The sequence below is a fragment of the Lepidochelys olivacea genome, assembly GCF_965140295.1.
Source record: "Lepidochelys olivacea isolate rLepOli2 genome assembly, chromosome: 6".
Taxonomy (NCBI): Eukaryota; Metazoa; Chordata; order Testudines; family Cheloniidae; genus Lepidochelys; species Lepidochelys olivacea.
The window spans coordinates 26,091,089-26,107,079 of NC_140416.1; the positions used below are offsets into that span (position 1 = coordinate 26,091,089).

General features: G+C 39.4%; 1 protein-coding gene across 3 annotated transcripts in view; it reads left to right on the top strand.

The window, feature by feature from the left end:
- The window catches only part of USH1C (USH1 protein network component harmonin), a gene marked incomplete at its 3' end in the record, with an annotated part of 99,389 nt that overhangs the window by 65,265 nt on the left and 18,133 nt on the right, over positions 1–15,991 (top strand). Inside the window, exons 19-20 of one of the 3 annotated variants that reach the window (XM_084631089.1) lie at positions 1,364–1,420; positions 6,276–6,395. The exons of the other annotated variants lie outside the window; for them this stretch is intronic. Of the exons in view, the coding sequence (XP_084487215.1) occupies positions 1,364–1,420; positions 6,276–6,395 (177 nt within the window). The remainder of the gene's footprint in view (positions 1–1,363; positions 1,421–6,275; positions 6,396–15,991) is intronic. 3 annotated transcript variants of the gene reach the window in all.

Below are 15,991 nucleotides of genomic sequence, written 5' to 3' on the forward strand. Positions count from 1 at the left end.
GGCACATACTCAAATCTTTGTAATAAAAGATCTTTCTGCAGATATTTTATACTAGTTTCAAACAGTTCAGCTGAGACCCTTTGGGGTAGTTTTTCTGCATGTTTTTCTGCACGAATTCACTGCATTGTGTGCTGTGGTTTTCTGCAAGATCATTTGGAATAATAATGACTTTGTATTGTGGGTATTGCAGCTGAACAGGGGAAGGGCACAGGATTAAAATGACTTCTTAGTTCTTTGTGAAAATGTGTAGATTATTTCTATTTGATGGATAGTTTTAAAAGAGTGAATTATGAATCTTTGTTTTGTTATAAACAGTCTGATTAACAAGGGGACTCCATAAACATAGTTTATAATCACATTTCAAGAATACTTAAGCTTCTCTGGAATTAGAATGACAACTACATCTTTTTATGGAAGATGGGTTTTCTAAATGTTCTCTAAATCAGTGGTTCTCAACCTTTTTGGGCTCAGGAGCCATTTATACATTTTTATGGCTTGTCGTAACCCAATAAATATTCTGGGGGTGAAGGCCCTGGGTGGTTTCTAATCCACATTAGGCAGCTAAATAAGTGACCTAATCTTCAAAAGTTCTAAGCCCCCACCAGCTGCCAACCAAACTCAATAACAGGTAGGTCTGAGAGGAGATTTTAGCTCTTAATAAAATATTAATATTGAGCTAATCTTACTCTATTATATGCATTATATCCATTGTTTTGTCTTCAGTGGGGTTTCACATCAGAACCTGGCCTAGTTATATAGTTCCATTACTAAAGTCAGGTAGATTATCCCATTCTGCCTATTGTGGGGTTTTTTATACCTTCCTCCTACATATCTGATACTAAACACTAGACATGATAGTGGAACACCTGGACCTTGGGTTTGGTCCAGCTGAGTTCAGAATCTGGCCTGTTGTGCCTGTTTCCTTCTTAAATAGCTTAGTTTATATTATTTGGGCTAAACACAAACATTTGATGTTCCCAAAGAAGTAACTGGTTTCCTTCCTCATATCTCATCCTCTGGCTAGGTTACTCCCAATCAACTGAATAAATCTATCTGATTTTAAATACGAGACCCTGTTGTTAGACCAGCCAAAGTTGAAGTAAACAGAGATGTATTACTCTGGTCTCATAAAATTCCTTTCCTAATGTTATACACATAGGTTTCTAAATCTTTTCAGCATCAATAATTTTCTTCACCTTGGCCATTTAATTGCAAGTTCTGCCAGGTGCTTGCTGGTGCTGAAGGAGTCAAATTCCCTGTCAAAAATTATTGGCTATGAATTGTTCATAGATGTGGCATGAATTGATTTGAGCATCATAAGTATCATTAGTAGATATGCAGTAATGAAGGTATTGTTGTTTAGGGTTTAAGAAACGCCTCTCATGTTGGCAAAATATCATCTGCATCAAGCAATCCACTGGTATGTCATAAATGTTTAATAATTAATATACGTTTTTTTAATGAGCTTTCAATGTAATGCTAGTGTCAAGGAATTTAAAAAGGGGATGATTTCAGATGGGTGCAGGATATGATTCCCCCCCTTGAAAAATGGCCATCATATCTTTGCATTCAGGTGTGTAAGGCAGTCATTGCATTTACAAGATACCGGTAATATTACCCTCCATGTACCTATTAGCAGTGCTAAGCTCTAACAGTATAAAAGACTTTCTCTACAATGAGTTTTCACTTTTCAACAGTCTCAGAAATATAAGCTTGAAGCATGCATGTTGCATGTACGATATTTTTTCTATGTACTGTGTATTTGTGTTTCTGTCAGGGTGACACACAACATAGTTACAATCCTATGTTTTTTAAATGCAGCTTGGGATAGCATCACAGCTGAAAAATATAGCCCAATATAACCAGTCTTTGATTGTTTTACTGAAAGTGTATGTAGACATTGGGTCATATTAGAAAAGATATGTGTGCTAAGAAAGGATGTAGTCCCCAATTTCCAGTAGCATGCAAGTATTATGTTAGTGGAAGGTATTTTTTAAATTTCTTCCTATAATAAATTCACAAACCTCACAAACTGCTACCATAACATAGGTCTGTTCAGTCCCCCTTTATGTTCCATGATACAATACACACATATTTGCTAGATACAGTGAATAAACACTTGAAAAAGTACATGTCCAGTTTGATAGACTGGCATATAGGGAAAAGTCTCTGTAATACATTTCTTAGAGGTTGTTATGGGCTCATGCACTGTATAGCACTGGTGTGGAGAATGTGTAGAAAAGAAAAAGACGATGGAGAACCTTTTCACCTTCCTGTGGGACAGCAGAACAGGATCCCTCTTTTATGCACAGGAGTGAGATGGGAGAAGACCCAGCTGATGCATTGGCCCTTATAATATACCTGCAGGAAGCATGGTCTGAGGGTTATGGGTGTATCTTGTCCACTAGGTGGGTTAATACATATGCCACCCACAGCAGCATGTAGTAGCTGGCAGCTGTTCAGATACACATGGTTCCTTGCTTAGAGGAGCAGTAATTTTTACCTCCTTCTTGAGATGGCCGTTCTACCTTTTGTCAATCCCCACCTGTCTGACAGGGAATGTACCAGTCTACATCCCCACTTCCCAATGTTGCACTGGCCAGGGCTAGATTTGTCGCGTGTGTGTAGAATAAAAACAAACTAAAAAAAGAAGCTTCAGGAATGTGTGCTTTTAAAGAAAGAAACCACATATGAAACCATAGTATTTCCTAAACATTGGAAATTGAGTTTAACGGAGATCATAGTTTAATGGATATCAGGAACTTATTTGATTGGAAAATAGTTTCTCTATACTATGGCTATTAGATTAGACCAGTGGTGGGCAATCTGAGGCCTGCAGGCCGCACACAGCCCGTCAGGGTAATCCGTTGGCTGGCCACCATAGACTCATAGACATTAAGGTCAGAAGGGACCATTCTGATTGTCTAGTCTGACTTCCTGCACAATGCAGGCCACAGAATGTCACCCACCCACTCCTGCAATAAACCTCTCACCTATGTCTGAGCTATTGAAGTCCTCAAATCATGGTTTAAAGACTTCAAGGTGCAGAGAATCTTCCAGCAAGTGACCCGTGTCCCATGCTGCAGAGGAAGGTGAAAAACCCCAGGGCCTCTTCCAATCTGCCCTGGAGGAAAATTCCTTCCTGACCCCAAATATGGCGATCAGCTGAATCCTGAGCATGTGGGCAAGTTCCACTAGCCAGATACCCAGGAGAGAATTCTCTGTAGTAACTCAAATCCCACCCCATCTAACATCCCCATCACAGGCATTGGGTCTAGTTACCATGAATAGTTAAAGATCAATTAATTGCCAAAATCATGTTATCCCATCATACCATCTCCTCCATAAACTTACCGAGTTTAATCTTGAAGCCAGATAGGTCTTTTGCCCCCACTGCTTCCCTTGGAAAGCTATTCCAAAACTTCACTCCTCTGATGGTTAGAAACCTTTGTCTAATTTCAAGTCTAAACTTCCCGACGGCCAGTTTACATCCTTTTGTTCTTGTGTCCACATTTGTACTGAGCTTAAATAATTCCTCCCCATCTCTGGAATTTATCCTTCTGATATAGAGAGCAATCATATCTCCCCTAAGCCTTCTTTTGGTTAGGCTAAACAAGCCAAGCTCCTTGAGTCTCCTTTCATAAGACAGGTTTTCCATTCCTTGGATCATCCTAGTAGGCCTTCTCTGTACCTGTTCCAGTTTGAATTCATCCTTCTTAAACATGGGAGACCAGAACTGCACACAATATTCCAGATGAGGTCTCACCAGTGCCTTGCATAATAGTACTAACACCTCCTTATCTCTACTGGAAATACCTCACCTGATGCTTCCCAAGTCCGCATTAGCTTTTTTCACTGCCATATCACATTGGCGGCTCATAGTCATCCTGTGGTCAATCAATACTCCAAGGTCCTTCTCCTCCTCTGTTACTTCTAATGGATGCGTCCCCAGCTTATAACTAAAATTCTGTTATTAATCCCTAAATGCATGACCTTACACTTCTCACTATTAAATTTCATCCTATTACTATTACTCCAGTTTACAAGGTCATCCAGATCCTCCTGTACGATATCCCGGTCCTTCTCTAAATTGGCAATACCTCCCAGCTTTGTATCATCCGCAAACTTTATTAGCACACTCCCACTTTTTGTGCCGAGGTCAATAATAAAAAGAATAAATAAGATTGGTCCCAAAACTGATCCCTGAGGAACTCCACAGGTAACCTTCCTCCAGCTTGACAGCTCACCTTTCAGTATGACCCACTGTAGTCTCCCCTTTAACCAGTTCCTTATCCACCTTTCAATTTTCATATTGATTCCCATCTTTTCCAATTTAACTAATAATTCCCCATGTGGCACCGTATCAAACGCCTTACTGAAATCTAGGTAAATTAGATCCACTGCGTTTCCTTTGTCTAAAAAAATCTGTTACCTTCTAAAAGAAGGAGATCAGTTTGTTTACATTTGCACAGCCACCCACAGCTCCCAGTGGCCGTGGTTCGCCATTTCCGAACTGTCTGGTGGCCTGCCAGCAGATTACCCTGATGGGCAGGTTGCCCACCACTGGATTAGAGTAGACTGTTTCACAAAGTTCAGTACAGCTGCCATTTTTATATGGCAAAGACACTGATAAATACTGTGCCATGGTTAAGTTTCATTTTCTCACAAGGGATGACATTCACTCCTGTGCATAGGGCCAACACAAGGCTCAGGCAACACTTAAGCCTGAAATGGATAATGAGGAAGTTCATTATTGGTTTAAAAGTCCTCAGGTATTCATTATCCCATGATAACTAATCTAAAACTTCAGACTCATTTCCTGGTAAGCTATAAAAAATGGACATTTTTGAAGATGTGAAGGAGACTTGCGTAGCAAATATTTTAAAGAGTCTGTAAGCTAGCACTAGAGATATTCCAAGGTTCCTGCATTCGGGAAAGGTCTATCAGTGATAAGCAACTTGTGGTTCCAAGTATCAGACAAGTATCTCTTCATATCCCCTTGATGTCTTCAAATGTGAAAACATCACTAGTTTGTCACAGAAAGGATGAATAAAGGACAAAGAAATTCACTTTGGTCTCTCCAAAAAAGTGATGGTTCATACAACTACTCATATTCTTAAGCAAGTGTGATAGAGAGCCATTTTTCAGAACACCCGTTTGCCTGAAAACGGCTCGTATTGGTTTTGATTCAAGACTGGCCAGATCTGAGTTTCTTCCACTAGGGGGTCACTCTGTAGAGCCAGGTTTCTGGAAGTAAGTGTGACTCCTGGGGATATTATCCTGATCCAGTGCAACTTCAGAGAGTTGATCACTATGAACGCTCAGATTCTTCTGAGATCATTTAAGCAATAGATTTAGTGTGGGTAAACACTACACTGCTCAAGGGAATTCTCTCGTGACTTTCAAAGACCTGGCTCCAAAACTTTTCTCTAAATTCTAAAAAATACTCCTTTTTGCTGTAAAAATGGGATTGTGTAACCAATTTACTGGAAATTCTTCAGATCATTTCCATAATAACAGCTTGTACTACATGGATGATATCTGGAATACATCATGTTTCCTATGAGAAATGTCAACCGGAGTAGCTGGAGCTGAGTCAGAACCTAAACCCATAGGGCTCAGTCCTGAACTCTTTATTCAGACAAAACTCTCATTGACGTCAGTGGAGGTTTTGCCTGAATAAGGAGTGTAGGATCAGGCACCTAATTTGTACATGTCAGATGATTAACTCTGAAATGCCTCAGAGTATCCACTGTATTTCATAGAGTAAAGGGACTAAGTACTGTGACTAACTCTTGATCTCAGCCCAAGATGAGTGATTTTTAATATGTTTCTAATGGAATAATAATAATAAATTACAGGCCTGGTGAATTTCACTTTTGAAGATCAGTTTAGCCACCTGACTGCAGTATATCTTTAACAGTATCACAATTCCAATTCAGGTTCGCTGTCTCATTACATTAATCGTTTTAGCATTACTTCTTTAGCTCTTAAATCAGTTCACTGCCTCTATGGGATAAGTGCCAAATGCAGGGATAAAATTTTCCATCATCCCTCTGAAGTCATGGTTTAAGGAAGAGAAGCCATTATTTAGCTCTACCAGGAATTACATTATGTTTTATCTTATTATCATTATAGATCAGTTAATAAAATACTTCTGACAGCTTTTTGTTATACTAGTGGCAATAAGTTCATAGCAATGAAGTGATGTATGCAATATGAGTGGTTTGCACAAATTGCATTGTCTATAATTCTCTTAAATTGAACCCCGATAGCAATTTGCTCCAAGCCCACCTACCCAGCGTCAGCCAGTGGTACCTATAGTCTCTAAGCCAGTCATGCTGCAACCTGATCCTAACTTTATGGTCAGGCCAATAATCAAACCGGAGGCCCTGGTAAGACTTTTCTAATATTCTTTTCTGAGTGTGGTAAAGTTGTAGGAATTTCTCTTGTTGAATTGTCTTTAAAGTTTGTCCTTGTGTTCTCCTAACCATAAACCACGTTGAATTGTTCTGAATAATCAGACGTGGTAAGTGTTAAAGGTCTCTGTGTGGCTTTGTGAATAGAGTCACTCTATCTCACAGCAAGAAGTTTGGAGGGTTTTTTTTATATATTTTTATTTTTATTTCATACATTGTTTTGATTTGATCATTTTTGTGTTCATTCATTCAAAAAGTCAAATTTTTCATAAGTGGCAAGATTGTCAATGTTAATTTTTGCCTTTAAAAAGAAACAAAAGTTATATGATTTATACACATTTCAAATTCTTCCCTTCCCAAGGAAAACATGTAGATTGTTAATATTAAATTGGACCATACAATAGACTAGTATTGTGGTTGTCCTGTTAAGTGTTACACAAGTAGATTTTTTTTCACATCTGTTTCCAGTGTATATAAAGATGTATTGTGCTCTGACCAAAATCTTAGACTAAAAATGTTTGGGCTGAATTTTGTTGTATTAAGGACTACGAGGTTTGGCCTTTTGAGAGCAGAAGAGATCATGAGTAATTTGGAAGATAAGGACTCAATCTTGAAGTCTTTATTCTGGAAAAACTACCATTTAAGTCAATGGAAGTTCGCCTGAGTAAGAATTGATGTCCCAGAGCTGCGACCATTAGTGACAATTATTCATGAGAACAATCCGATTGACTAAATTTCTTAAATGGATGCATAAGAACATAAGAATAGCTATACTGGGTCAGCCCAAAGGTCCATCTAGCCCAGTATCCTGTCTTCTGACAGCTGCCAACGCCAGGTGCCCCAGAGGGAATGAACAGAACAGGTAATCATCAAGTGATCCATCCCCAGTTGCCCATTCCCAGCTTCTGGCAAACAAAGGCCAGGGACACCATCCCTGCCCATCCTGGCTAATAGCCATTGATGGACCTATCCTCCATGAACTTATCTAGTTCTTTTTTGAACCTTGTTATGGTCTTGGCCTTCACAACATCCTCTGGCAAGGAGTTCCACAGGTTGACTGTGCATTGTGTGAAAAAATATTTCCTTTTGTTTGTTTTAAACCTGCTGCCTATTAATTTCATTTGGTTCTTGTGTTATGAGAAGGAGTAAATAACACTTCCGTCATTTACTTTCTCCATGCCAGTCATGATTTTGTAGACCTCTATCATATCCCCCCTTAGTTGTCTCTTTTCCAAACTGAAAAGTTCCAGTCTTATTAATCTCTCCTCATACGGAAGCCATTCCGTACCCCTAATCATTTGTGTTGCCCTTTTCTGAACTTTTTTCAATTCCAATATATCTCTTTTTTTGAGATGGGATGACCACATCTGCACATAACATTCAAGATATGGGCATACCATGGATTATACAGAGGCAATATGCTATTTTCTGTCTTATTATCTATCCCTTTTTTAATAATTCCTAACATTCTGTTAGCTTTTTTGACTGCCGCTGCACATTGAGTGGATGTTTTCAGAGAACTATCCACAGTAACTCCAAGATCTCTTTCTTGAGTGGTGACAGCTAATTTAGACGCCATCATTTTATATGTATAGTTTTATTGCAGTTTTGCCTATTACATCATGAGTGATGCTAGTAGGGTAGGCCCTGATCCAATGCCCATTGAGATCAGTAGAAAGTCTCCTTAATGATGAAAAATAAATCCCATCGGCACTTAAAATTCTTGAATTACAGGGTTGTGTTATGAATTCTAAACTCTAAAAATTAACTTGCATATTAAATTGTCATGTATTAAAATACTCAGAATGTTCTGCTTTAATAATGTAGGTTTCAGAGTAGCAGCCGTGTTAGTCTGTATTCGCAAAAAGAAAAGGAGTACTTGTGGCACCTTAGAGACTAACCAATTTATTTGAGCATAAGCTTTTGTGAGCGATGAAGTGAGCTGTAGCTCACGAAAGCTTATGCTCAAATAAATTCGTTAGTCTCTAAGGTGCCACAAGTACTCCTTTTCTTTTTTTAATAAAGTCGTGATTCTTGTTCCTCTGTTTTCAACATTACAGTGAAAACAGATACAGTAGCTGTTTAATGATCATTTTTTTTATCAAAAACACATTCAGCCCAGAACTGCTATGTTATACATGTTCTCAAGCCACTATGTGCATAAGAGAGCTGATTTTTACAAGATAAATATTAATTCCTGCCCATGCATCAAGAGGCAGGACTGTGATTTTGTAATGGGTAAAAAGACTGTGAATATAGATATTCCATTCAATTGTATACATGGAAATTTCATTTTAGTTTGGAATGTGTGAAATAACTAATAATTCAATCATTTACCAAGCAATTTGAAATTGGTCAGGAGAAAAGACCAAAATGATAAGGTGTCAATCTTCTTTATTCCCAAATTGCTTTATATTATTAGTTGGGAATTCGTGGATATGAGGAGAAAATATTCTTCTGATATGATTTTCAAAGCAAATTACTTTGTAAATTGCATTTGTAATTCCACTTTTTAACTTCCAACTATGACTTAGTCCTTTATGGTTGTTTGTACTGTCCGCAGGTAGGGTCTCAGTACATTGTAAACTGGGGTTTAATATTTAAATAATGTAAAAAGATGGAACAGTTTTTTTTATTATCCAGGAAAAGTGCAGGCTACCACGTGCTTAACAGGCAGAGTTTATACAGGATCTCTCCTGAAAAGTCTAAAAATAAATTTGTTTCACATAGAGGGAATAATGTTTGTCATCATTTCTGATTGATGTAAATGTTTAGAAATAGGACTAGTTCATCGGTTTCTTCAATTCACTGTGTGAAATCACCAAAGGCAAGATAGTTTTCCTTTGCTAATGCCTTTTCTTATTTTCTTGCACATGACCTATAAAGATCCTCCCATCCTGATTCTGTATATAGTACAACCTACATAGTTCCTCCCACCTTGTTTCTGTATATGGTAAAAAGTTGTGTGTATCAATCATTGGAGACTGATTTTTGAGGAATTCGTTGAATTGTGTTCTGACAGTCAAAAAGAGGTTTGGATTTTAGTCAAGCAAACTATTAGCTAGGCAGCCCAACGGGGGCAAGAAAATAATAATAAAAAACCCAACTGAGGGCAAAATGCCTTCCAGGTGACAAGGGAAGAAGTCTTCAAAGTAGAAGAAGTGGTTTCTCTATCTAGTCTTATTTAAGTCTACAGCTATGTCTACATTACTGTAACAAACCTGCAGCACCACGTCTCAGAACCCAGGTCAATTGACTTGGACTTGGGCTGCGAGGCTAAACATCGCATTGTAGACATTTGGGCTTAGGCTGGTTTCCGAGCCTGGGCTCCAGCCCTAACATGTACACAGCAAGTTTTACGTCTTGCAGCCTGAGCCCCATGAGTCGAAGTCAGCTGATCCGAGCCAGCCACAGCTGTGCTGCAGGTCTTTTATTGCAGCGTTACCATATCTTTCATATTAATTGGATTCAGCCCAGTAAACCCAAGTCTTCCATCTACTCAAGTACAGATAAATTATTTGAATGTATGGATGGAGAAATACATGTGAAGGTAAACCCTGAGTGTGCCTATATGCCGATATGTGGGCAAATGCAGTGGGAATGCTCTGCTTGTGCTGTGCTATCGAGAATACAGCAGCAACTCATGGAGGAGCTGCACACAGTTTGGCACAGAGAACTCGATGGATCGCTGCAATGAAACAGTACTGGGGATGTGGGGATTTCCAAAGGCAAAACCTCATGTTTGAAGGGAGCTGCAGGCAATGTCTCCCACATACCTTAAACAATCCTGTTGCAATTATTAGAAAGCTCTGAGGCATTTGTGCTAATGAGTCCTACCTTCAAATCCCCTGTGGTTGAGCACAGTTTTCCTGAGGGAAAGATTTATTACTTGAGTTTTGTTCCAGTTTTCAGGATTTGGGGCTTGATTCTGCACGACTGAAGTCGATGGGAGTGAAGCAGATCCTTGGCTGTTAGCCTTTACCCGGCCTACACTAAAGCATGTAGGTGTCTTTCACCACCTCAGTTGCTCAGCTGCACTGATGTTGGTGCCCTGGTTTTACCCACAACACTAATACTGAAAATGAATGAACATTTTCCTAAGTAGCCACATTTATTTGCAATCTTGTTGAAAAGCTGCCCAGACAGGGGCAATAAACATATACAACTTCTGAATTTAGAAATGTATAATACCCTCACTTAGCCTGTGAGTGGAAAGTTCTTAAAAGAAGACCCCAATCTCTTCCCCTAATTGGGTAGACTTTTTTCATTATGTTTTATCACAAAGTCTTTGTAATTTCATGTGACACTTAGTATGAAATTATTCCAAACTATAGCATTTCTATTTTATTAGCATGCAGGTAGTAGTCTGAGGATAACAAAATCAATTCAGCATTGTATTGGGTTCAGGAAAATATAGGAACTACCATTTTAATCCTCACTTTGGACCAAAAATCTCCCAACTATTTCCATATTGGGGTCTTGGAGACCCCCTAGTATGTCAAAATTGGAAAAATACATGGGATGCATTTAAAACTGACTTCATTGTAACCAGTGAACTGTAAATCTATGAACAAGTTAAAACATTCCTAGATTCAGAAGTACACTACACAGTATTTGTGTTGGGGTCTAACTGACCCAGTAACACACACATTTTAAAAATAGCTACACAGTACACGGGTGTCGCGTCTAACAGACCCCGTTTTTAGACAATGAAAACAGATAGCAACAGCAGCATTATAAAAGGCACAAACGCAGCAAAGTGGTAGTAAATGGCTTACCACTTTGAACAAATAGAGCAAATAAGCTGACATATATTCTGAGCATACAACATTTTTACATTTTGAACATTTGTTATGTGTTTTCCTGCCTCGTTCTCCAGAACAAATGTAGCATCTTCCCTGTTTCTTAGGCTCTGGATCAGTACCCAGCACACAGATACTACTTTCCTAGAAGCCTGAAGCAAGGCTGCTATGTTCCTTTCCTGCACCAGTGGCTTCACCATTTCTGTGCTCAGGTCCCTGTGAAACATCCATCTCTTCCTCAAATGCTTATGTCAGGTGTGATTCAACAAAATCCAAACAATATATGCATTCAGACATGCAATGTGCATTTGCAATGCAACAGTAAGTCTTTGCCACAGCAACAGCATCTGTCAAGTGTGAGCTTGCCAGAAACTAGTATCTCACAATTGTGGCTTCCTCAGAAACTTTCTAGCAAGTGTAGGCTTCCCAGAAGATCAGTGCGATGGGATTATCTTGAAAGAAACTCAATTTGCTGTACAATTGTGATGATACCTGTGGGGAACATTAACTGGGATCTCACAGACCCCCAGGATGCTTTTGGTGCATTTTTTTTTAAATAAAAACCACTGAAACTGTTGATTAAAACAATGATGAAAGATTCATATATCATATCATTACTGCTGCCTCAACATAAAAGCAATCTTATGTTGGAATGCATAATTAAATTGGGATCTAACAGACCCCAATACCTTTTGAGTCATTTTTTCACTACACAAAAATCACAACAAGTATGCAGATAAAACCAATGCTAATTGGTTGTCCGCATCATAGTTTGAGAATACTTAAAGAAGAGGCAATGTTTTATTTAAATTTTTGTATGTGCTTGGAGTTCAAAAGACCCCCAAAGACTTTGGAAGTGTAGTACTTTTATTTTCCCCATTGACTACCATTGAGGGGTCCAACTGATCTCATTACCTTTTAAGTGACTTTTTTGCTACACAAAATCCTACAAAAAGTGGAAACATGGTCAAATTGATGAGTACAAAAGAACAGCACAAGTATGTAGGGACAAAATCAGAAAGGCTAAGACACCAAATTAGTTACACCTGGCAAGGAACATAAAAGGTAATAAGAAGATGTTCTTTAAATACATTAGGAACAAGAGAAAGATGAAGGAAAGTGTAGGTCTTCTGTTCAGTGGGGGAAGGAGCGCTAATAACGCATGACATCAAAAAAGCTGACATGCTTAATGCGTAGTTTGCCTCAGTCTTCACTAAAAAGATTAATGACGACCAGATACTCAACACAATTAATTTAGACAACCAGGGGGAAGCAATGCAAGCCAAAATAGGGAAAGTTAAAGAATATTTAAATAAGTTAGATATATGCAAGTCATGAGGGCCTGATGAAATTCATCCCAGAATATTTAAGGAAATAGATAAAGCAATCTCGGCACCATTAGCAATTATCTTTGAGAACATAAGAACACCCATACTGGATCAGACCAAAGGTCCATCTAGCCCAGTAGCCTACCTTCTGACAGGTTTCAGAGTAACAGCCGTGTTAGTCTGTATTCACAAAAAGAAAAGGAGTACTTGTGGCACCTTAGAGACTAACCAATTTATTTGAGCATAAGCTTTCGTGAGCTACAGCTCACTTCATCGGATGCATACTGTGGAAACTGCAGAAGACATTATATACACAGAGACCATGAAAAAATACCTCCTCCCACCCCACTCTCTTGCTGGTAATAGCTTATCGAAAGTGATCACTCTCCTTACAATGTGTATGATAATCAAGTTGGGCCATTTCCAGCACAAATCCAGGTTTTCTCACCCTCCGCCTCCCCCACACACAAACTCACTCTCCTGCTGGTAATAGCCCATCCAAAGTGACCTCTCTCTTTACAATGTGTATGATAATCAAGGTGGACCATTTCCAGCACAAATCCAGGTTTTCTCCCCCCCTTTCCAAAAACCACACACACAAACTCACTCTCCTGCTGGTAATAGCTTATCCAAAGTGACCACTCTCCTTACAATGTGTATGAAAATCAAGGTGGGCCATTTCCAGCATAAATCCAAGTTTAACCAGAACCTCTGAGGCGGGGGAAGTTAGGGAAAAACAAGGGGAAATAGGCTACCTTGCATAATGACTTAGCCACTCCCAGTCTCTATTTAAGCCTAAATTAATAGTATCCAATTTGCAAATGAATTCCAATTCAGCAGTTTCTCGCTGGAGTCTGGATTTGAAGTTTTTTTGTTATAAGATAGCGACCTTCATGTCTGTAATTGCATGACCAGAGAGATTGAAGTGTTCTCCGACTGGTTTATGAATGTTATAATTCTTGACATCTGATTTGTGTCCATTTATTCTTTTGCGTAGAGACTGTCCAGTTTGACCAATGTACATGGCAGAGGGGCATTGCTGGCACATGATGGCATATATCACATTGGTGGATGTGCAGGTGAACGAGCCTCTGATAGTGTGGCTGATGTTATTAGGCCCTGTGATGGTGTCCCCTGAATAGATATGTGGGCACAGTTGCCAACAGGCTTTGTTGCAAGGATAGGTTCCTGGGTTAGTGCTTCTGTTGTGTGGTATGTGGTTGTTGGTGAGTATTTGCTTCAGGTTGGGGGGCTGTCTGTAGGCAAGGACTGGCCTGTCTCCCAAGACAGGCGCGGGCGGAGGGTGAGAAAACCTGGATTTGTGCTGGAAATGGCCCAACTATCATACACATTGTAAGGAGAGTGATCACTTTAGATAAGCTATTACCAGCAGGAGAGTGGGGTGGGAGGAGGTATTGTTTCATGGTCTCTGTGTATATAATGTCTTCTGCAGTTTCCACAGTATGCATCCGATGAAGTGAGCTGTAGCTCACGAAAGCTTATGCGCAAATAAATTGGTTAGTCTCTAAGGTGCCACAAGTACTCCTTTTCTTTTTACCTTCTGACAGTGACCAATGCCAGGTGTCCCAGAGGGAATGAACAGGTAATCATCACGTGATCCATTCCCTGTCATTTATTCCCAGCTTCTGGCAAACAGAGGCTAGGGACACCATCCCTGCCCATCCTGGCTAATAGCCGTTGATGGACCTATCCTCCATTAATTTATCTAGTTCTTTTTTGAACCCTGTTATAGGACTCCTGGAGGATGGAAGAAGTCCCAGAAGACTGGAGAAGGGAAAACATAGTACCTGTCTTCAAAAAGGGGAAGGAGGAGGACCCAGGGAATTATAGACCAGTCAGCCTAACCTCAATACCTGGAAAGATACTGGAGCAAATTATTAAACCATCAATTTGTAAGCACTTGGAGGATAATAGGGTTATAAGGAATAGTCAGCATGGATTTGTCAAGAATAAATCATGCTGAACCAATTTAATTTCCTTCATTGATAGGCTTACTGACCTAGTGAATCGGGGGAAGCAGTAGACGTGATATACCTTGATTTTAATAAGGCTGTTGACAGAGTTCTGTATGACATTCTCATAAGCAAACTAAGGAAGTGTGGTCTAGATGAAATTACTATAAAGTGAGTGCAGCACTGGTTGGAAGACCGCACTCCAAGAGTAGTTGCAATTGCTTGATGTCAAGCTGGGAGAGTGTATCTAATGGGGTCTCACAGGTGTCAGTCCTGGATCTGGTACTATTCACTATTTTCATTATTGACTTGGATAGTGGAGGAGAGAGTACGCTTATAAAATGTGCAGATGACACCAAGCTAGGTGGGGTTGCAAGCACTTTGGTGAGCAGGTTTAAAATTCAAAATGACATTGACAAATTGGAGAATTGGTTTGAATTCAACAAGATGAATTTCAGTAAAGACAAGTGAAAAGTACAGTACTTCACTTAGGAAGGAAAACTCGAATGTACAGCTACAAAACGGGGAATAACTGTCTAGGTGGTAGTACTGCTGAAAAGGATCTGGGGGTTACAGTGGCTCACAAACTGAATATGAGTCATCAATGTGCAGCAGCTGCAAAAAAGGCTAATGTGATTCTGGGGTGTATTAAAAGGAGTGTTGTGTATAAGACACCTGAGGTAATTGTCCCACTCTACTCGATGCAGGTGAAGCCCCAGCTGGAGTACTGTGTCCAAGTCTGGGCACCACAATTTAGGGAAGATGTGGACAAATTGGAAGGAGTCCAGAGGAGAGTGACAAAAATAATAAAAGGTTTAGAAAACCTGACCTATGAGGAAATGTTAAAAAACTGGGCATGTTTAGTCTTGAAAAAAGAAGACTGGGTGTGGGGGGGGTACCTGATAAGAGTCTTCCAAAATGTTAAGGCCTATTATAAAGAAGACAGTGATCAATTGTTCTCCATGGCCACTGAAGGTAAGATAAAAAAGTAATGGGATTAATCTGCAGCAAGGAGATTTAGATTCGATGTTAGGAAAAATGTTATAAAGTAGGTAAGCTCTGGAATTGGCTTCCAAGCGAGGTCATGGAATCCCCATCATTGGAAGCTTTTAATAAAAAGTTGGACAAACACCTGTCAGGGATGGTCTAGGTTTACTTGGTCCTGGCACCATCCAAGGGGCTGAACTTAATAACTTCTCGAGGTCCCTTCCAGCCCTACATTTCTATGATTCTCTGAAAAACCACAACAGGCATGATGATAAAACCAATGTGGAAAGATGGACCTCATCCTAGTCTGAGAATACTTAATGTACGAAGAGACACAGATTTGGCACAAAAAATTGTGTTTACATTTTTGTGCACATTGGAGTAAGATAGCCCCTAAAACATTAGGAGGTTAAATCTCATTTAAGTGTTACTAACCAATACTTTGAAAGTGCTGCTAGGCAATCAAATGGAGGCAAAATAGA